The 24322-nt window shown below is 37.8% G+C and overlaps 1 protein-coding gene across 1 annotated transcript in view; it reads right to left on the bottom strand.

Annotated features, from left to right (window-relative positions):
- Positions 1-13381, bottom strand: part of sh3yl1 (SH3 and SYLF domain containing 1) — a 29903-nt gene extending 16522 nt beyond the window's left edge. Inside the window, exons 1-2 of the mRNA XM_058398675.1 lie at positions 13283-13381; positions 694-804 (exon numbers count right to left, since the gene is read on the bottom strand). Coding sequence (XP_058254658.1) covers positions 694-804; position 13283 — 112 coding nt within the window. The 5' untranslated portion in view covers positions 13284-13381. The remainder of the gene's footprint in view (positions 1-693; positions 805-13282) is intronic.
- Between the last annotated feature and the right edge of the window lie 10941 nt (positions 13382-24322).

Genomic DNA, 24322 nt, shown 5'->3' with positions numbered 1-24322 from the left:
AACCAGACTCATAAGGGAACCCATCCTTATCTGGGTAACACCAGTGCAATTAGAAATACTTTCCTTTCTATAACTATACCATATTTTTGTAGTATTCATAGTTTGTCATTAAAATTATCTTTTCTCTAGCAAAGATATGATATGGTACATCCTTAAAATATTACATATAATAACATGTATGAAACGTTCGTTTGTGCTATCCTTTTGACCACATGGACATTTTTGCTCAATGGACCGTTTCCTAACCCAGCAGTGACACTGAGGAGTTTAATAAAAACAGTAACACCCGATGCATTTGACTTGTAGCAGCACTACACACTAACCTGCCAGAAAATGTACAGAAAATGTATGTAAGCAGTTACAAACTAGGGGATCAATAAAGACTGCTCAAAAAAATGCCACAGAAGACATGTCGTAAACAGTGTAAATCATCATCCCCTAGCTTGTCTTACTATCAGACAAGATTTAAGACAAAGATTGTCAAGTAGCATTTTAAGCCAGTTACTTAAAAGGCTAAACAATGTTCAACAAAACAGTACTTGAATCATTTGTTGCAGATGTTATTTTTTGTGAAATATATACATATTGGTGGAGGTTTTTTTAAACACACAGCTAGGCTCAATGTATGTTCTAAAATGATTAATTATTCACTGAATTCAATCTGGAATAAAGTAATGGATAAATATTGTTTACCTGGAATAAGTTTGTCAGGGCCTTGTCTGTTGGAAATCTCAGTGAATTCCCTGAGGATTTTTGCAGCCTTCTTAGCTTCAGACTTTAGGTTGGATGGAATGGGGTTGTTCACTGTAAATAAACAAATGAATAGCACACATAGTACGTCATATATACATACTTACAGCATTAATGCAAAGACTTAATCATCTGTATAGTCTTGTCTTTGGTCAGGAACCTAAACAGCCTTGACAAATAGTTGGATTAGCTACTAGTTTAGTCTTAAAATCAACAATTGTAAATAAGAATGATTTTATCTGGGTTTTATGATTCGTGTCAGATGCAAAAATTCACCTGTGTCGATGTTAGTGGTATAAGAGGAGCCAAATATAAATTTATGCCAGTTTATCGGCTTCATGCCCAAAGCTGATTACACCAATTACTAATCATTTGAGCTAAAACCTTTACTTCAAATATAGACTAGCTCCCCTGGACATTGAAACACTGAAAGTCAAAGGCCTGAATTGATACTGCTGGTGTCACTGTAACCATGATGAATCCGGCTAATTATTTTTAGACATAATTACCAAGTAAATAATTGTGGGTGGAGCCAAAATGCAAATTTTCTGTTTTGGGAGTATCCCACTATAAATGGTCAACTATCACTCCTCAGGTGTCTTTCCCCACCCTCATGTTTATGACTAACGGCACAAGCTAAACGGGTATTTTTAGTTGTACAAATCAAAACGCCTTGTACTTGAATTATCGCTCACACCAATATAATCTGCTGACATCATTCCATAAACTGACTAACGCTAGCTAAATGAATATTTCTCCATTTATTAGACTCTGATAATGACATGTGAAGGTTTCCATGACCATATTAGACCTAGAAGACATGCAGTGTGCTCATATATCTGTACATTCACTGGCCTCTCCTAATTAATCAGATTATACATAAAACATTACATTTATATATGACATTCATTTGGCACTGGTGCTCAACAGCCTAACAGTGGTCAGCCTTGATATTGAACCTATAACCTTCTAGTAGGCACAGATCTGTAACTAGTGAATTACAGTACCACTTTACAGGAGAAAACAGGGTCAACATCCCAATAATGTGGAATCCAGATCATTTGCTTTTCAGAATCTGTTTGGATTCTCAATCCATGTCACTTTGTCTTCCACTGATAAGGTCTACTTCTAGTCTGAGTTGAATTCTTGCATGGCTATTTTTCCCTCACCACCCTAAACCATTTCACACTGACTCATTACATTTTCATGGCTGAATCACTAAATCTACACCTGAAGATCAAAAAGACAACTGGTACACATGAAAGTTATTTTTGGCAACTGGTCCCTTGTCATAGTTTACGCAGGGAGGTGCTTGTGAAATGTCACTTTCAATGCAGTCTTTCAAGTTTTGGAATTCCTTAAAGCAGCTATGACAACATGACAATTCTCCATTACACTTGGGAGACACCTGCTTCAATACACACATACATACATACACACACTGTAATGCTGTACATGGCAACCACTGATTAGGATGTTTTGAAAATAGGTGCCAATCTTCACTTGTTTATTACATACGCAGCTCACAGGGAGATTAACTATGATGAGCAACAATGAAAACAATGCAGAACAATGCCAATTGTGGGCAGAAGACGACTTGGCCATTTATATGTCCCAATTTTAAATTGTTATACTAATGGTTCCTCATACCACAGATCATATAATGAGTCAGGGAGTAAATTATTTACCTTAGACTGACGATAATCACTGGTCTAGAGAAATTGTTTTTTTTAGCAAGTGATTTTCCTTCTTTTATGATTAATGTTTATCAAAGTTGTCATGTAAACTTACACTTTGCTGCTTATTGCTAGAGCACTACTCTTGCTAAAGCATGACTGGGTGTTGTGTTAAAGAAACATAAATCAACAGCAGGGTGTTATTACCCCAAAGTTGATTATCTTCCAAAAACAGCAAATCCTGTAACAGCTGTAGACTTCTATAACAGCAATTTCCAAAACTAACAAAAATTACAGAAGAAAAACACCTCATACTTTTTATATTATAGTTATGTGTAAACTTTATGGAACTTCAGCAGAACGATTTACTTCCTGTTAACTGCTATAAACAGTCGATCCCTCACGAACTACCCCCCCCTTATCTTGAAGGCTGCCCCATGTTAGAAATCATAAAGGAGCACCTTACAAAGCACTGAAAGCAAGGAGCCCTTCCAAAAATGCCACAAACAACTTCCCACAGAAAACTTAAGTATGCAAGAGGCGCAGCCATTCATGATCCCAAGAATGAGCTGTCTTCATAGAAATGGTCAAGTATTAGAACAAGTACATTAAAAAAAATGCTGTTTGCTGTTATAGAAAATTAATCACTTTCAATCACCAATCAGAATTGAGGATTCAAACATGCTGTGGTAGAAGAAGAAGAAGCCTTTATGATTATCACATATACATTACAGCACAGTGAAATTCTTTCTTCGCATATCCCAACTTTGAAGGTTAGGGTCAGCAATGATACAGCACCCCTAGAGCAAGAAGGGTTAAGAGCCTTGTTCAGGGGCCCAATGGTGGCAGCTCAGTGGTGCTAGGGCTTGGACCCCAACCTTCTGATCAACAACCCAGAGCCTTAACCACTTGAGCTACCACTTAATGGTATAACAGTAAGTAGTATGAATTCAACCTAACAGCTGTGAGACAGTCACACACACTGAGAATGTCATCTGTATTTTCAAATGTATTACAACCGTTTCCTAATAAATACAGATGATTCAACTTGACCTTCCTATTCCTTCCTCACTTTCCACCATGTCAAAGTGGGTTTTTTTTTTATCGGTCAATGCCAACTCTTAAGAAAAAGTCACAGCTTTGTCTAACTGGATAACATCTGATCTTATTTTCTGTGGGTGCATCACATGAATAAGCAAATGACTTACAAAGAATTAATTCACTGGCATGGGCACCCAAGGCTCATTAATGGATGTGGGGAGTGAAGACTAGGTTTGGTCTTAGAGCTACAGTAGCACAACTTGCTAAGCAAATTAATACTGACTATACAGTAAAAGCAGGTCTCATTACAGCTTGCTATGTATTGGGCTTCATAAATCGCAGATGCTGACCCCTGTTTATCACTGAAAGTACCTACAATAGACACATATGCATCAGACTTGGACCATAGACCAATGGAAAAAGTGGCCTGGTCTGCTCAATCATGGTTCTGTTTACGTCATGTGGATGACTGGGTATGTGTGCAATGCTTACCTGGGGAAGAGATGGCACCAAAATGCACTATGGGAAGAAGGAAAGCCAGAAGATGCAGTGTGGTGCTCTGGGCAATGTTCTGCTAGGAAGAACATTATGTGGACACTACTTTCACACATACCTACCTAAACATTGTTGCAGACCAAGTACACCCCTTCATGGCAACAGTATTCAATATTGGCAGGAACACAAAAAAGGACTTCAAATTCCCCAAATGTCAATCTGATCAAGTATCTGTGGGATGTGCTGGACAAGTCATGGAGACCACACCTCATAATTTACAGGATTTAAAGGATCTGCTGCTAACATCTTGGTGCCAGATAGCACAGCATATCTTTAGATGTTTTTTGAAGTGTATTAAGTGTATTTAGATGAAGTGTATTTTTATTTGTTTATGTCCCTACTGCATCTTGCTAAAGATATGACAATGAGACCAGTATTATTCCACACACACTGAAATGTATTGTAAATGGAATTAACTTTGTGCAAACACCTGTCTGGCAATTAGATTTTTAGACATGTTAATGCCAACATGAATTCCACTCATACTCTCATAAATAGGATGACATTGCAATTTAGTCCAGTGACGGTCGCATTATTGTTTTTACTAGCAAATTCCACACACGACCTTTTCATATTGTCCATATAACATATGAATATACACTGACCAGGCAAAACATTATGACCACCTAACTAATATTGTGTTGGTTCACCTTTTGCTGCCAAAACAGCCCTGACCTGCATGACCAGCATTAACTTCTTCAGCAATTTGAGCAACAGTAGCTCGTCTGTTGGATCGGATCACACAGGCTAGCCTTCGCTCCACATGTGCATCAATGAGCCTTGGCCGCCCATGACCCTGTCGCCGGTTCACCACTGTTCCTTCCTTGGACTATTTTTGATAAATACTGACCACTGCAGACCAGGAACACCCCACAAGAGCTGCAGCTTTGGAGATGCCCTGATCCAGTCATCTAGCCATCACAATTTAGCCTTTGTCAAACTGGCTAATCAACCTGTCTTGGCTTTCAGTAGACTCAGGTGTGGCTTCTGCTCAGTTGGAATTAAAACCTGCTCCCACACCAGCCCTTTGTGGATAAGATTGGACACCCCTGATCTAAGCATACAAACTCAATGTCCACTTTATTAAATTTATTAAATGTTTACATCACACATTAGAAAGAAAAATGTGAGATCTCTGTGACTGTTGCATGTATGATGGCTTCAGATGGATTGGATTGAGTATTTCAGAAACTGCTGAGCTCCTGGGATTCAGTCTTGAAGAGTTTAAGCTCAAATCCAGTCTTTTCATTCTTCTCTAACCTCTCTCATGAAATATTTCAGGATATACATGAGGTTTGTTTGTTTTCACACCATTTTATATCTGTATGATTTTATACATTTTCATGCTGCCACATGATTAGCTAATTGGATAATGATCTAAATGAGCAACTCATTTAGGTGTGCCTACTAAAGCGGAGCTCCTCAAGCAGTCCTAGGGCTTGAAATTACAGTCGCTTATTCAAAAACTTCTTAATTATTACTTTCTGATAATTATAGCAGCATGTAGCAGTATATATAGTTACAATTACACTCATTTTTATAGGCATTAGTCTAGCTCAGATGCCTTAGGTAATACAGGTGTGATGTTTAAGTCTTTGTACAGTCATGTTTTGTCAGTTATAATTATTATATAGTTCACTGGATTGTTATTTATTACACTTAGCCTGTCTCTAATACAGCTCCACACACACACACAACACCATTCCACTATTATTGTTGTCCTTCAACTGCCCCTTGTTTGGGGTCACTACAGCAGATCATCTGATGAACACGTTTTGATTTTTTGCACAGGTTTTATGCCAGATGCTCTTCCTGATGCAACCCGCCCAACCCTTCCAGCACTAGGCTAGACCCCGGCAATGAAAGTTAGCTGGGTTGGTTCCCTTCCCAGTGAGAGCACAGGATCCTACCACTAGACCACGAGAGAAATACCATTCCACCACCTTGTACATCTGCAAACTGCTCTTATATGGATGGTGTAGTATGGACGCTAGTAAGTCAGGGTTGGTATGGCTAAGAGATGGCTATTTATTAAAAATAAATCCACTGACAGTCTAATATATACTTGAGAATGGTGTCTTTATGCGCTCCCTTTGTGTAATAACAGCTGTCTGCTATCCTGGCATCAGCTGATGCCTAATCTGTGTAAGCAATACGCTGTTTATTCATTTATCACAACAACCTCTTGTCTTCTATACCCAAAGGCTCAAATTCTATCTAAAAATGTTTTTTAAATGCAAAAAAGCACGACTTGTTCAAGAAGGAAAGAGGACAAAGGTGAATGGTCTATTAGTATGACTGTTGCTTAATTATTTATGTGTACTTTTAGAGCTATATAGAACAGGGAACTTTTGTTGATAGACTATCCAAACTAAGCAAAAGTATAGGAACAGACAATAATTGGTCACATCCGTTTTTTTTGTTTTTTTTTTTAATAATGCAATAATTGCACAAACCTGTGATCCACTGATGTCATCAAACTGTTGCTTTCCTCTTTAGTGATGTTTTTCCAGGCTTGTACCACAGTTTTCCTTTTCAGTAGGTGAAATGCGGCTTAGATTGACTTGGCTAGTATAAAATGTTCCCGATGGAATCCTTTGTCAGTGTGTTTTCATTGTCTTGCTGCATGATGAAATTTCTTCCAGTTAGATTGGATTCACTTCTCTGTACATTGGCAGAGAGGATGTCCCTATAGACTTCTGAATTCAATCTGCTGCTAACATCATGAGTTACATCATTATTAATATCTGTTCTAGAAGCATCCATGCAAGCCCAATCCATGGCACTACCTTCATCATGCTTGACCAATAAGATTGTATGTTTTACATCATGAGCAGATCTGTTTTGTTTCTTCTTTGTTTCTTCGTTTGATTAAGTTCCAGAGCTTTTGTGGCTCATCTCTGTATTTCTTTACAGATTCCAGTCTGGCCTTCAGATTTTACTGCCGAAAAGTGGTTTGAATCTTGTGGTATGTTCTATGTTATTTAACACATCTGGGTGCAAATATCAGGGAATAAAATCTGAAATTTTTCATATTCATCTTTTGATCTCAAACCACAGCAAATGGACAAGAATTGGCTGTTCCAGTACATTTAGGTGTGTTGATATAATAATAATGTATATACACACTGCCCATATTAGGAACACCTGTAATAATCCTCGATATACACTAACCAGGCATAACATTATGACCACCTTCCTGATATTGTGTTGGTCCCCCTTTTGCTGCCAAAACAGTCTGACCCGTCATGCACTGTGTATTCTGACACTTTTCTCTCAGAACCAGCATTAGCTTCTTTAGCAATCTGAGCAACAGTAGCTCGTCTGTTGGATCGGATCACACGGTTCACCATTGTTCATTCCTTGGCCCACTTTTGATAGATGCTGATCAATGCAGACCGGGAACACCCCACAGGAGCTGCAGTTTTGGAGATGCTCTGATCCAGTCATCTCATCACAATCTGGCGCTTGCCAAACTCGCTCAAATCTTTACACTTGCCCATTTTTCCTGCTTCTAACACATCAACTTTGAGGACAAAATGTTCACTCGCTGCCTAATATATCGCACCCGCTAACAGGTACCATGATGAGGAGATAATCAGTGTTATTCACTTCACCTATCAGTGCTCAAAATGTTAAGCCTGATCGGTGTAAATGGAGATGAATCTTTGCCATTAATTGGTTCATCACCGCAGCTGCAACATGTAACAGACAAGAACGGTGCATTGTCCCTTGCACTGAAAAACATCTATCCACTTTTCATTCACTTTATTCTTCGCCTTATTTACTAATCCACCCTCTGCTTTGTTGACAGCCGGTGAAAACCTCTGCTAGTTACGCCATTGTTCTGTTTGGCGACAAAAATATCCATATACTTACTGTAGTGTTCGATTCAATTGTTTTTGTTACACAATCTGTGTCATTTCATTTTCGTTTCTTCGGCTCAGCAGTCATTGTTAATCTATTTGTTGGCGCCAATGAACGTAACTTTGTAACCATAGCAACACAAATAACATCACTGCAGAAGAATATGTCAGCATGGACAAGGCTGGACGTTGAGTGTATCTGCGTGGAGTCATAGTGATGCAACCGCGGTGCAACAGATGTAATTATTTAATCTGGTGTTAACAGTTAATATTCAGGGCTGGACATAGTGGCTATTTGGTGGTTTATCATATAATTATTGGCTCAAACCAGTTAGACCTTTCACAACAATTGGAACTGCGGCTCTGAATATCTGCTTATGGTCGACTTTAATAGGATCAGCATGTTAGCAACAGCCTTCAAAGATGTCTGTGGACATTTAAGGGATGTAATCAAAAAGCAAATTTGTGTTATTGTACATTTGCTTTCAAAAGGCCATTTAAACTCAAGCTCACCTTTACCTCTCCAGATTCACCTTTAACAACCGTCATCAATTTCTATTTAGCTTTCAGTTGTTGCTATCCAATTTTGGCTATGACTTTGCCCTCATAACCCTCTCACAATGCCTCCAGAAAACTGCTGCTTTGAATTAAAGCAAGAAAATGTCTTCTAGCTCCCTAAAAAATAATATGTTGTATGCTGTTCCATGTATCAATTCATATCTGCCGACACAACAGCGTGGAAAAAGCTCTGCCGTCAGACTGGACTGCCCAATGGGGGTAGATTAACAAAAGCAGGCATCATATAAGGAATAACAATGAGAATACAATTTTTATGATTACTACTGTACCAGTAATTGTTGCTTACGCAGATTTACATGATATATTAGTCTGTAATAATCTGTGAATAAGTGACTCACAAAGCAAAACGAAAAAAGAATGCGAAATGCAAACGCTTGCGACAATGTGATTATTCCTTAATTCATATTTACCGGAGATAATGACATATTACAAATGCAGCTTCCACCCAGGGTGAGAAAGCGCAAACATCTGCTGCGATCAGAGCCAATTGAGAATTTGACTCCGGATTAATTCGAGAAGGTGAATTCTGAGCGGCCGCGATAGTGAGGGCTTTGTTAATGTGTCAGACAAACAAGTTCAGAGACGAAACTGCAGGATGATATTTAATGTCATCAGGAAGAGATGAGATCTGAATGACTTTAATCTTTCATTTAATACACGTTAAAGTTTCTCTCTCACGTGCAGTGTAATTGAACAGTGTATTATCAAGTGACCATGTCTAGAGTTATTTAAAAGACGCAGCAACTAACTACTTATCACACAGCTTTACATTTCAGGTCTGTCAGACAGAAGCTCTTGATTGCTTACTAACTTTTTCTTATTATTATTTTATTCCTTATTTCTATAAGTATTTTAATTATTACTTTTTTTAATTTCCTTATTACTATTTATTCTTTCGATTATTATTATTACTACAGGGGAGTTATGTATTATGTTATGATTATGTGTCACTATACTGGCATGGCTGTATTATGACCCCATGAGCTGCTGCAACCAGTACCGCAGGTTAAAGGTGATTCAAACACAGTAGTAGCAAGTGAACCTGTTAATAGCTAAATTAAATACAAGGCCATGTCGAAGGAGAAAATGGCCATTTTCAGGAGCAATATGGCCCAAATATCATCAAAGTCGAAATAGCCATCACTGTTTCAATCCACGTGAGTTGGTGTTAAGTGGGGCCAAAAAAATTAAGGGCAGGTCTTTGAATTTTCCTATTTCCGGCACAATGACATTGGACATATCCGTGCTGGTATATGGAGTGTGTGTGTTCGAAAATTTCCCACTAATTCGAACACGACACGTCTGACTGAATTACGGTGAATTACTTTAACAGGATTCCCAGCGTGACTCACATCAGCTCAGGAACATTATGTTTTACAGTATATTTCTTCCCCCAGTCAATGATGCTTTTGCTTTCATTTTTAACCACAAAATCCTGCACCCTGTAAATTTAATATTGCAAAATGACATCAAGCATAGGAGAGAAATCAGAGTAACAGTGGCATTTCTTAAAACTCTACAGCTTAGTGGTGGACAGCTAGCTTACTTTATAGTTGTACACCAACTATAAGGACTGTTCAGGTTACAGGTCAAAATGATCAATTATATCTCATAATTTTAACAAGAGTTCATGCGGTGAAAACTAAAGCCTTGTCTGACATTTCACTCATGAAAATAGTGTTACAAGAGCAAATAATTTATTTCTCCTGTATTTATATACATTGCTGCTTGCTCCAGTGTCCAGAAAATATAAGGTCTACATGTCACAAGCCAGTAACTTAGCGGTTAACGTGTTGGACTACTGACCAGAAGGCTGCAAGTTTAAATACCAGGTCCATGAAGCTGCCCCTGCTGGGTCCTTGAGCAAGGCCCTTAACCCTCAACTGCTCAGTTGTATAAAAAATTAGATAAAAAATGCAAGTCGCTCTGGGCGCTTACCAAATGGCATAAATGTAAGTCAATAAAATTATCCCCAAAAGGCTCTTGGAGAACCCACAATACCAGCATTCATTTATATGTGCTTTATTTTAACTGAACTTAAATTTGTCATGCTCATAATCTCATTACAACATAGGTTGTTCTGTTCTGTACTCTGATTGGTCATTGTTGTGTACAAATTTTATTTATTTATATCATAATTCAATTTTAACCCTAGAGTGCCACTGTAAAACCTGGGCAGGGAGAATGGATGAAAATTATCGGGCCAACACTGGCTTAATTATGATTTTCTCTGTTTATGAAGGAGCATTGTCCCGGTCATATAAAACGTATAAATGAAAATAAATAAAATGAAATGCCTTAGAATTACACCGCTTCCTAACAAGCCGGGATATTCTAGAAAAGAATTTTACTGTACCGTATTATATACTGTATGTGGCAAATCAAGTCTTCATCAAAAATGTGTGCATGAGCCAAACCAATGTAAAAAATTTCCGTCAGCTTCTATGCACAATTCACATTGCGTCTTTAGAAAATCAAAAGGCTTCCTGTCTGAGAAAAACAAATTAACCTCAGCACACCAGGGAGTTTACAACACAGTGCTTATCAGTCACGTAGTGTTGACTCTAATGAAGCACTGCACAGCATTTAAAAAAAATCCACTACAAGCAGAACCAGTGTATATGACGCCTTTTATACACAAGCATTCTTCCTTGAATGACTGCTCTTATTTGTAACAAACCTGAAAGTGTAATCCATATATAATAGTTCAGTAACTCACTGCAATTTATATGATTTGAAGCCAGTCATTCAAATCATTAGTCACCCACCTTACGCCATCATTTATACTCCCTCAGAGGCTGGGCCAGAGTTTCTTTCAGCTCGGGAATATCACTGACGCCCAGACACTCACATGGGATGTGAGTCCACAGTTTAAACTCTTCTGGTTATTAACTTTTCAAGATATTGCACATTAGGGCATCAAATACTACACAAATTAAATACATATATGTGAAATAAATGAACAAGTCAGAATGCTAACATTACATTTATTGAGCTGCCAGCCGACAGCTCACTGGGAATTATCCTGTTTCTCCAGATTGGCAACTCTGACAATGCTCAGAAGTGTGAAAGGGATTTTTAAAAACTAAAAGGTTTATAAGGTATTTTCCAAAACTACAGGATTTTTATGAATGACAAATCTCTTGTGTAAATTCTCAGACAAACAAATTCAATCCTGAGGTGACAAGCTTGATATGAGGGGGCCAACATAATTTTTTTACATATTTTTCACGTAGGGCCAGGTAAGTTTGGACAGCATTTTTCCCTTAATAAATGAAATAATCATTTAAAAACTGCATTTTGTATTTACTAGCATTATCTTTGTGTAATATTAAAATTTGTTTGATGATCTGAATCTTTAAAGTGTGAAAAATATGCAAAAAAATAAACAAACAAACAAAAAAAAACAGAAAGGGGGCAAAAGTCTTTTCACAGCACTGTACATACATACATACATACGGCATGACATGACAGCTTAACATAGCATGACCACCTGCCTAATATTGTGTTGGTCCCCCTTTTGCTGCCAAAACAGCCCTGACTCGTCATGCACTGTGTATTCTGATACCTTTCTATCAGAACCAGCATTAACTTCTTCAGCAATTTGAGCAACAGTAGCTCATCTGTTGGATTGGATCACACAGGCCAGCCTTCACTCCCCACGTTCATCAGTGAGCCTTGGACGCCCATGACCCTGTTGCCGGTTCACCACTGTTCCTTCCTTGGACCACTTTTAATAGATACTGACCACTGCAGACCGGGAACACCCCACAAGAGCTGCAGTTTTGGAGATGCTCTGATTCAGTCGTCTAGCCATCACAATTTGGCCCTTGTCAAACTCGCTCAAATCTTTACGCTTGCCCATTTTTCCTGTTTCTAACACATCAACTTTGAGGATAAAATGTTCACTTGCTGCCTCTCGTGCTCACATCACAGCTGCATGGTTATACGATCAGAGAGCTCAGGTCAACTCACCAACAGATGTTTCCAATGACCAATCAAATTCAAATGATCACCGCAATATTTCATGTTTAAAACTCTGTTCTGATCTCCATTTACATGTAACACAAGTAAGTTTATTGTGTAGTCTATAATCATTTCTTCATGTATTGCCCAGCTGGTCACTAACACAGCTTCTTTCTGTCTGTTTGATTCCGGACAGTAATTATAGTACTTTGTAAATATATAAATACGCCAAAAAAAAAAAAAGCTCACTACCAAAGAAGACTTATTTCAATAAGAACTTTATAATCCTATCTGCTTCAAGTTTATAATCTATCATTATCTGATCTAAAGTCTCTTCTTAACACGATTTATTATACAAATAATATGCAAATCGGACCATGACGTCATTTCGATCATGTGCATTAGCTCCTGATCAGAGAAGGCAAAAATTAAGTTAGTTACTTCCCCTGGACTATGGGATATTAGTTTTGCTATTGGATCGAAATGCCCTGGGGTTGAAATCGCCCTGTTGTTTTAATAGACTGATGCCAGTGGGTCAGTTAGTGAACATTTTCTAAGCTTGCTTTGCTGATCGTATCTACATTTCCTCCAGTCCATTAAAATGACTACCAGAGTAAGGGCTTGTATTTTGAGTAGCTATCTGGCATGATTGTGTTGTGATCATCTTAGAAGTTTGGTGTTATTCTTCCAAAATGTTAGAACTAATGCCGAATGCTTTTTTATCCAGTTGAGTTAATGGGAGTAGACGAATGACAGGCAATATTGAAAAGATCAAGCGAGCGAATACAGACTGCGTGTAGGGAGACTATGACAGTGAAGGAGGAAGAAAAAACTTTCTTTTGTACTTACTGATTTTTATCGAAAGTGGACTTTTGTTTTTGCGAGGCTTGGAGACGCTGAGGATCAGAGTTTTGACTTCTCTCACCTGGCGCAGGTAAAGGAACTTTGGCTACGCATGTTCTTTACTTCCGATACACCTGTCAAACCTGCTGCCCTGGTCTTAAAGGACCCCAGTCACATTACACTATAGAAAATTTATATATAGCTTTATAAAACTCTTCGAAAAGCCGATCTAAATGTATTCGACTTTTTTTTGCGGCAAAGAATAGACTACAGTGTACAATGTTTTTACAGTTTTGGAACAGGCACAGTTTAGACAAAACCGAAAAAAAAAAAAAAAAATGACGTCGGCTGAATGAGGCCCCAGCGCGTTGCTATGGAAGCAGCACCTGCGCAGAGGTGAGACCGCGCTAAGATGGTGCTAAGCTGAGCGGCAAATAATGGCGTTTTATATTCTTTATAATTCTATAATATATTACCATTTTAATATCATTGAATTGACATGATGTATTAAAAAAGTGTTCAGAATCAATTCTGTAAAAAAAAATAAATAAATAAAAATTTAGCATGGAAATGTACACCGATCAGGCATAACATTATGACCAGTGACAGGTGCAGTGAATAGCACTGATGATCTCCTCATCATGGCACCTGTTAGTGGGTGGGATATATTAGGCAGAAAGTGAACATTTTGTCCTCAAAGTTGATGTGTTAGAAGCAGGAAAGATGGGAAAGGGTAAGGATTTGAGCGAGTTTGTCACGGGCCAAATTGTGATGGCTAGATGACTGGATCAGAGCATCTCCAAAACTGCAGCTCTTGTGGGGTGTTCCCGGTCTGCAGTGGTCAGTATCTATCAAAAGTTGTGAACCGGCGACAGGGTCATGGGCGGCCAAGGCTCACTGATGCACGTGGGGAGTGAAGGCTGGCCCGTGTGATCCGATTCAACAGACGAGCTGCTCAAATAGCTGAAGAAGTTAATGCTGGTTCTGATAGAAAGGTGTCAGAATACACAGTGCATCGCAGTTTGTTGCGTATGGGGCTGCATAGTCACAGACCAGTCAGGGTGCCCATGCTGACCACAGTGCACCACAGAAAGCATCAGAACTGAACCACAAAGCAATGGAAGAAGGTGGCCTGGTTTCATGAATCACATTTTCTTTTACATCACGTGGATGGCCGTGTGTCTGTGCGTCACTTACCAGGGGAACACATGGGGGACCAACATAATATTAGAAAGGGAGTCATAATGTTAAGGCTGATCTGTGTATACTGTTTATTTTTTAAAAATATTCAGACCAAATACATTACCCCCCCCCAAACCTTGAATCAGATTGAACTGAGATTGTTTCAGTTTGACCTAACTAATACAAAGAAAAAAGAAACATGGCTGCCTTTGTCTTCTGTCCTTTTCCATTCCTTTTTTTTTTTCAGAGGACATACGTGTTTCAGTCATTCATGAGACCATGTTAAACTATAGGCTCTTAAGAAAATGTATAAGGTGGATATCAATATAAAATATTGATCCTTAATATAAATGTAACTTAATAATATAAATTTGACTCTAGCATTTTCATGTCTGTTTATCAGCAACACATCACTGTCAGACACCGTGTCCAAGAAGCCTCAAGATGAAGATCCGGTGTAGACTGTCTCAGCTGCATTGACAGTGATAGCTATGTGCTTTTATATGTTTTTAAATAATCAGGTTGCAACTGAAGAGGCGACGTTTCACTTAGATTTGCTGTTAAAAACAAGATTACGTCGAATTCTTTATCTGTTCAGTTTTCATATAAAGTCGTTGCAGTGAACAGCTGTGGCTCTAAATGGCTGGCATATAAGAAAATAGGAAAGAAGAAAAAAGAAAAAATTAGATCATTAATTTACCCAGAAATAAAGCTCCCATGTAGGACAGAGTTGGGATCAGGAATATTCATCTCATCTTTTATTTAAGTACCTCACAGCTTTAATACTTTTTATAAAGGGGAGCAAGGATAACCAGCTTAGTGGCAACTTGATAAATAGAACATAACCGGCAGGTAAAGGTCACTCTCTAATTTAACACAACCTTTTTATAATGGCTTTCATTAGGTTGGTCCTGTCTGAAAGATATTGCTGTTGTCTTTCATACGGCTGTGTTTCATCCATCCAGTAGGGGGCATTATGTGATCCCAGCATTCAGTTATTCAGGCCAACTTAATAGAAAACTTTACAGGCCAGATAAGAAATCGTGAAAGATCTCCTGGAGAGTTTAACATTAAATCAAATGCTAGGATTTTCTTTTAATCTATTTATTGTCTGAGGTTACACTAATGTGTTCAAGTGAAAACACTAGGAAAAATGTAACACTGTCTTGACAGGTATTCTGCTGTTGGCATCTAGGGAAAAAAACTGTCTTCCTCCCACTGTCCTGTCCAAACAAAGCTCAGATTCGTCAATGGTAACATTATAGCGCAACTTAATTTAAGTGTGTTAAAACATGACGGAAACACAGTCGAACATAAACTTGTGCATGCGTATGCGTACGTCTTAAATTTCAGCTCTCATACAACAAACCAGACGTTTTATATTTCTCGTTTGTTTCCGGATTGTGAAATATTTATTTCTCAAAAAGAATAGAAGAAGACTTTTGATTAATATGTAAAAAGCAGTGTATTTCTTTTAGTGATTTTCTTTGTATTGTATTTTTTCACAGAACAGGTACAGTCAAGGTACAATCTTTGCATACCTATTATTAGTCTTATTAATCTTAAAATGTATTGTGATTGTAAAAGTTATTGCTCATAGAGGACCATTAAAAAAATCCCAGGATAAATCCTGTATCTATAAACATATGAAAGTATTCTTTAGTTATTAATTCCATTCATTCAATTCTAGTATCCACTTTATCATGTTGGATCTGTGACACTGAGGGTGAGGGATGGGACACCAGGCCATTGCAGGGCACCATGAACACACACACACATTCACACACTTATTTTCACTTACAGGGAATGGGAGGAGATTTAGATTTTAGCAGTTTAGTCAAAAATAGATCATGGTTCACATGAAAAACTGACCGGGAAGAACACTACAGTCCTGAAGTACAGTGTAGTCCAGGTGCACTGGAACTCTGCCACAATTTCCATGAATTTGAACACAGCTCATGTTCGGTTCTTATTCAGGAAGTAAAATAACCTGCGCATGTGTTGACGATCATTATTTTTTTAATTTAATTATTCATTTTCACAACACACGTGTACAATGAGTCGCAGGGAAACATTGTGGGACAGGTGAGGTTCCTTACTGTGCATAATAGCACCAAAATAATAAAAAATCATCTGTGTGCAACAAAAGGTATTAATAATGGGCAACAACAGTGTCAACAGATGTGGTGGCAGACATCTTTACAGGTGGGTTGATGACAGAGTCTGCATGCTTGGCACATGTTTATTCGAGCAGAATATAAAGATGGTTTTAAGATGAGGTTATAAAAAAAAGACAAGTCTCAAACAAGTCGAATGCTGCATGGGCAAAGGGAACAATCACAATACAATACAGACCACAGCAAACATGACCAGCACCTTAGAATTGCCAATAACCTGCATGAGGAGATCCATGTGGAAGATGGGAAGGTCATGACATCCTCTGCAGTGATACTAAGCTCATGATCAAACTAGCAACCCTGAAGCTATGAGGTGGCCAATGTGATGTGACCAATTACACCACCACTATTCCTAAAATCATAACTTATTTACATGCTCACATCCATACTTACCCCTATTTAAATATTCTCTATTCTTAAAACCATGAGAAACTATATAACTTGAAATTATTTCAACTGCTTGAAGCAAAAGATATATCTACAGCTTCCTGTATTGGGGACAGTCGTATCAGTTCACAGAGAAGGGATCCACATCTGCCAAGGGCAGAAAATCCCACAAGGCTGGTTGCTTGGCCACACCTACTTTCCCTCTATACCCATTGTATATAAGATTTGTTCAGGGTGGTGCAAATTTATGTTTTTTTTGTTAATATTTTTTTATCACAGTTATTCGGAAATCTGTGCATGACTACATTACTCAGCTCCTGCACATCACATGACCTTGTTACTTCCTATCACATGACTGTCTCACTGAGCACTCACACCTGTTCTGTGTTTCCCTTAATCAGCACCCCTTACCATTACACCTTGACTTCTCAGGCGTTTTTAATCAGTACAAACAAACGAATAATTTCATCGCTGTAGGTCTGATATAAAATGAGTCAAGACACTGTTGGCTTTCAGTGGTTCAATGTCTTTACCTCTTTTGCGACAAACTTACACAGAATTTTAGTGCTTAAAATTTTTTAAATAGGCACTTGCAAGATATTCCTACAGCTCCTTTAACTTGGGATGTTTTATGTCCGCAATCCTAATCTGAGCCATTTAATATTGAGTGTCTAGCGATCCGTGTATTTTCCTAATGCTGTACTGAACCTGTGAAACTGATAAACATGCAATTCCATATGCTTTAAATCAAAATTCAAGTCAATCCACTGTGCTGTGATGCTAAGCAATGACATCAGAACTCTAAATGTGTGTGGTAAAGGTTTGGTTTCAAACCTTGTTGTAAAGTTCCATTAAAGCAGTGTCTCAAATGTAGCCTTGAGAGAGTAGGCTACAAAAACCATGGCTCCAAAAGATGGTGGAAACCTGTATTTTCTACCACAGTGATCCATTCAATTATCCTCTATGTAAACTTTTTAATTCAATTATCCTCTCTCTCCTTTTAAAAGTATTAGTGTGTGTTGCTTTGGTACAGCCTTTGCCTGAGTATCCTGAGAGAACACACTGTATTTCGGGCACCATAACAAATTTTTGGTAGAACGCAGCTCGGTTGCTACCACCTCGCAAAATGCTAACATTGCAGACATTAGAAGCGGTTGTTGGACTGCTTTCTTTTTCCCTTTTAAATGCAGACATTAGTCCTGCCAAAAATTGAGCTCTCCGCGACACACTGACGTAAAACAAAAGATCTGGCTTAAGTTAGTGCTAAATAAAGGCGATACCAATCAGTTAAAAATGTCTTAATTGGCCCTGACACCAATCTTTGAGATCGTGACATCCCTAAATTCGCCATCCTACTTCTAAAGTTGTCATTTTGTCCATTCTTTTCAACATCCTGTTCTTGTTAATGTATTTTTTTTTCTTGATGATGATGGCCTTCACGTGATCCTGGGTACATCAAATCTTTAGAAATTTTTTGTTTCCCTGTCCACATTTTTGACAATGAGATGCCAGTAGAAACTTTGGAAAACTCTCTGCTGGCCAAGCCTTCAGCTGTCAAATAAAACCAAGAAAATATCACAGAAAGCAGTTGATCTTGATTTGGGGTTAATCGAAATCGCTTCATAAATAAGAGGTTTATAATCATTCGTTTTGAACTTGCGCATGAATGTGGTTCATTCTGAACACAGTCACATGCCCCATCGTACAAGGGTGTGCACACTTATGCAATCAGTTTACTGTAAGTTTTTTTCATGTTTATTTTTTTCTTTAAACATATTTTTACTTGAATTTTGTTTTCAAATGCTTTGTTGTTTTCGCATCGAAGGCGGAAAAAAAATCTGACATGATTTTCTTTGCTGTTTCTCTTTTCTTTTTGGTCTTTTTTTAGCAAAAAAAAAAAAAAAAAAAAAAAAACAGGTTTGTGTAGACTATTTATATCCACTGTAGATACAGATAATGGCATTACATTGCACCCCTAATCAAGAAACCGGTATGAAGACATGTTAGAAGACTCTGGCACCAAAGTGTTGGAATGAATTTTCCATCACTGCCTGGACTACTGAGTCACTGGCAAAGACTGATGACCCACCGTTATGGTATTCTCAAACTGTGACCTATTTGTACTAGAATGAGGACGTGTTTAATGATAAAGACGTCACTAATAAACGTGAAATGCTTTAAACATAATTATCCTTCAAGGGAAAGCCTTGAATATTCTGTTGTGGCATACGTCAGTGTGTTTACCTTTCAGAAAAACAATCATTCGTTCTATATTCTGTGCAACCTCTTTGGAAAGTCACAACTGTTAAGCATACAAAGAACCCTTTTTCTACTGGTGTGGATACACTTGTCAGTGACTTTTTATTTTATTTTATTTTATTTTATTTCATTTCATTTCATTTCATTTTATTTTATTTTACTTTATTTTTCTGCTGGGTTTTTTTCCATGAAATTTTGCCATTTGCCATCTCTCATACGCTCGAGAAACTCGGCTAGACTGGCTTTTCCTGTGAGCTGTGGCAATGACCTAAAAATGAAGTAGTCTTGGTGAGGCAGCACACACACAAACATGCACGGTAACGCAAGCACACACTCCAAACATGAATCATGCGTATGAGTCATCCAATGAAGTTGTGCAGACGTCAGGTTCCTATTTCCTCAAGGAGGCTCCGAAGCCCTCGGCTTGTAGAATGCAGCTCTCGCCGCCCCAGTCTGGAAGCCAAGAGAAAGACGCACTCACTGCTCCCATCAGGGCATTATACTACTACCTCCCCAGATGTCAATCATACACACCCAGCTATGTAAGAAATGTAACAAGTGTCTCCTCCTTCCTCCATACAACAGTGTTTTCTAGCAATGGAAGAGACACCTGGCTGAAATGTAAACAAACTGAAGTACTTACATTTTTTCTGCATATTAGAACTTGTGAAATAAATAGGACTCCATGCATGGACTTTACCACAAACTCTGACTTTTCTATGGCTATTTTTAAAAAGCCTGTGTAGCTACAACTTCTATCCAGTGAGATTCAAAATGAAGTTGGTGGTATTTTATTTAGATTTTGTTTAAAAATCAAGGACAATTTCTTTAGGATTGACACGATCATTTAACCTTAATGCAGTGTACAGTGCTCCTACACATGTATTGTTGTTTTAGTTGCTTATTTTGTTAACACTAAAATCTTAATCTCACCTTGTATATATTATTAACACCTACTTACAACCATGTGAAGAAAGACATTTAACATCTGGGTCAATATTTTCTCTATGATTCTGCACTATTTCTTGGTCACAAGCATTTTATTGATATTAACCATGTCAACTGCTCTGTACCAAAAGACAGATTTCTCTCATGTCTAATCTCTTCTACTGAAGCATATGATCAGATGACACTAATCTAAACTCAATGGATTTGATCTAAAATGGATCATAAGGTTCTGAACAAAATTTTGAAGCCCATGCCGGCTCGGGTGTATCTATCATTAAAATAAAAAGGGGATGGACTGAATACTAAAAACTTCATGTAAATATTTGAAATATTCCACTTTCCACTTAACTTGTCAGTAAGATAATTTGTAATGAAAATGATATTAAATTAGAACTGAATACAAAATAGAAGCATTTTAACTAGCACTCTCGGTCGTTTACATCACACTTATATACATAATACCAACAGTTCAAGACGTCATTAAAATGTAATTATACCAAATACCAAATTATACCATAGGTTATACTGCCTTGTTATTATCAGGTGTTTGCAGTTCGTATGTATTTTGTATTGCTGTTTGGTGTTCTGTGTAAAACCTTTAAAATGCCGCCTTATTTAACACATGAACATATTTGTCTATTTCAGCTGAGTTCAAACTTGCTCCAGGTTTATTCCTCTATCTATTATTTATACACTGCTCAAAAAAATTAGTGGGGGCACTTAAATCACACATTGGATCGTGATGATGAAAATATACAAATCGAAAATCTTTACTTAGATACATTGTGTAATTATTTAAGACCAAATTGATGTATGATGAATGGTCAGTGGTAACCAAAATCATGAACCCAGTGAAGGCTGGATTGATAATCCAACCAAAAGTATCTCATCATGAAACTTAGCAGTGTATATAAAACCCACATGCCTGTATGTACTCCTGACAATGTCTGGGCATGCTCCTGATAAGATGGTGGATGGTGTCCTGGGGGAACATCTAGCAGACCTGGATCAAGATATCAATGAGCTTCTAGACAGTCTGTGGTGCTACTTGGTAGCTTTGAATGCTCCACTATGATTCTCAATTAGATTCAGGTCTGGGGAATGTGAGGGCCAGTCAAAGCATCAATGCCTTTGTCATCCAGAAACTGCCTACACACTCTGGCCACATGAGGCTGGACACTGTCATGCACTAGGCAGAACCCAGGGCCCACTGCACCAGAGCAAGGTCTGATAATGGCCCTAAGGATTTCATCCTGGTACCTAACAGCAGAAAGGGTACCATTGGCACACAGGTGTAGATGGAGGACCCTCCTATGATACTCCTGTTCACCGAGTCACTGCCAAGTTGTTCATGCTGGATGCTGTTGCAGGCAGAATAACGTTCCTTACATTGCTGGGCTATGAGCACAGATCCCACTAGAGGAAATTTTTTTATAAGCTCTTGCTAAATTCTGATTAAATCCATGGTTGTTATATTAATTGAATGGGCTAGACAGATATCTGATAGAAATATTAAATAGTTTATTCATTCATCAAGAGGCTATTGTCCCTGTAGGACAGGACAGTCCATTTTCAAGAATATCTACTTCTCCCCTGATTAGACACACCTGGATTATTTAATTTAATTAATTACTTAGGAGTAATTAATGTATTGTGTCACAGTAATTAATGTACTGTGCACAGTCAGTAAGATCAAACTAGGTGGGGTCTAAAATGTAGTCTCTTCTCACCACCTCTTTAGTGTGTCCCAGAGCAAACACTGCAATCTAATAGATAAAAATTTTCAGTGCTTCAGTCAGCAGTTTGGGACAGGCGATAATACAGTCGTGTCCTTTAGGACAGCAGGCAGGGTTGTCCTTGGACAAGTGGTGTAGCCTGGAATTAATTTTAGTGGTGAATAAAGAAATCTACCAAATAATATTGCTGTGTGATTTCAATATTTATGAATACATATAAAAGTTATTATCATTTTTGTAGTATTGTGAGTCTATTCAGAATTCTCCAGTATTTCACAGTCACTGCCATATCTCTCAAATTTGTCCAACAGAGTGCTGTGGAGTTTATTCGTAATTCACCCGTCTTTCAAATAAAACATGTATTTACATGGACGGAGGATAGAAGTACTGAATGAATGCACGGAAGTATGGGTAGAAATTTGTAACTACATTCAAGTTTTTCACATTCAGTGTAATTGCCTGATTATATAATCAAATGCTATATGTGTGATATGTTCAGACTATCAACATTTCAGGGATTGTTCAAATATTAAAAATACCCCCTCTGTTTTGAGATCCTGATGTTAATGGTGTAGTCCAGGATAATGTAAAGGAGAGCACCGTTCCAGGAGAAGGGCATAGGTCTGCACTCTGGGGTACAAGTCACCAAGGCTAAACCTATGATTGTTTGTGTTTATTCAAGAATCAAGATTAAAAGAACTTTATTAATCCCATGGGGAAATTACCTTTGCCATGTTACAGTTGCTCTAATAAAAATATAAGAGAGAAAGAAAGAAATATATACACCATTAGTTTATGATGAGAAATTAATATTCTGGTTCATACCTCAAGCTTAGCTACTTGAAAGACAACGGCGGACATATGGAAACTAACAGGACAGTTCAGCTGTCATATTAAGTAAATGAATTTCAAACACTCGTTTTCAATAAGAATACAATGCATTTTGGTTACTGTTAAAGCAATCGACACTGATTTGTTGCAGAACTTAGAACCAGGAACATAGAAACCAGTGTAGGATGTTGTCCAAATTTCCACTTGTCTAAGCTATTTCTTTAGGTATATTTCCTAATAGCTTTAGGCCACCCTTCCACCTTTTTAGTAATGCATACCCATAAACCCAGAGACCACTCAATAATATCCTAGCTCAAACTCTCAACACTTTCTACTTCAAAAGTCCATCACCCACCAAAATGTGCAGCCAAACTAGAGGATCCTTGAGAGGACTGTTAGTGGGTTTTCACTTGCTCAAGTGCTGGCAATTAGTGTATTTAATCCCTTTATTAGCTCAGGAGCTGGGAAAATTTGGTTTACTAAGTGCCTGTCAGTGGAATTCATCTTGAATTTTGAATATTGAATATTTAATCGTAATCCATTATGTACAAGAGAAGAAGCATGTGAATGTTTCTGTGCGAATTACTCTGCGATGGACTGTCATCCTGTCCATGCTGTATCCTTGACTTGCATCCTGTGTTCCACAGATTCACCTAGATTCACCACAAAGTGAAGACACTGGTGTTCATGGCATCAAGTGTTACAGATGCCATGAAAGCAGATCAGAATTTTCATTCCTTTTCACTTTCAAGTTTATTTGAATGTAATCTCTGTGAATATTTTCCTGATTCCTAAACTGGAATATTTGTTGGATGGAAACTTTCAACTTGTTAGACATCATTAACCAAGAGATTGCAGATCCTGTATAATCCAGTGGAGATTTTAGCGGTCACTACTTTGCTGTTTTATAATTTATAAAGCTTTGAATGTTTTCAGATCATGTGTTGAGGCTCTTAGCTGAGGTAATGAGCTTATGGAGTTCTTTGAATGCTTCATGTCACTTTGAGGAGAATAAATGTTTTGCACAAGGTGAATAACTAGTGTGAGAAAAGGCAGAAGAGATGAAGCAGAGTATACTTTAAGCTGAGAATGCTGTTTTTGAGGAATGTTGTATCTAGATAAAGACCAATGTAAACATTAAATGTTAAACATTAACTTTTTTTTTTGCAGGGGTTTTGGCCTCACAGCACTATGGTGCTCAGACAGTAATACCATTGTGGCAACACAAGTTTAGACTACTTCATGGTTTGTATAAGTACATAAATAAATATTACCTGAAAGGATTTTACTTACATAACCACATTACATTCTGCAACTAACAATATTATTTGTATGATCAGGACTGACAAAAGTGACTCGCAAAATATGCTCTGTTTATGTGCAGGGATTCTTATAGTTTCTTGCAATGCTTTCCACTTTTATGCATGAATTAGCTGTGCACACCCTTCACAAGCAATGCTCTGAAAATAATAGAATAAAAAGGTAGGGCTGTCTGTTGAAGGTATGAGCAAATGATGTGTCACTCG

The sequence above is a fragment of the Hemibagrus wyckioides genome, linkage group LG09 (genome assembly GCF_019097595.1).
Source record: "Hemibagrus wyckioides isolate EC202008001 linkage group LG09, SWU_Hwy_1.0, whole genome shotgun sequence".
Lineage (NCBI taxonomy): Eukaryota > Metazoa > Chordata > Actinopteri > Siluriformes > Bagridae > Hemibagrus > Hemibagrus wyckioides.
The sequence above is the reverse complement of the archived record's forward strand: the minus strand, read 5'-3'. Positions and strand labels throughout refer to the sequence as shown.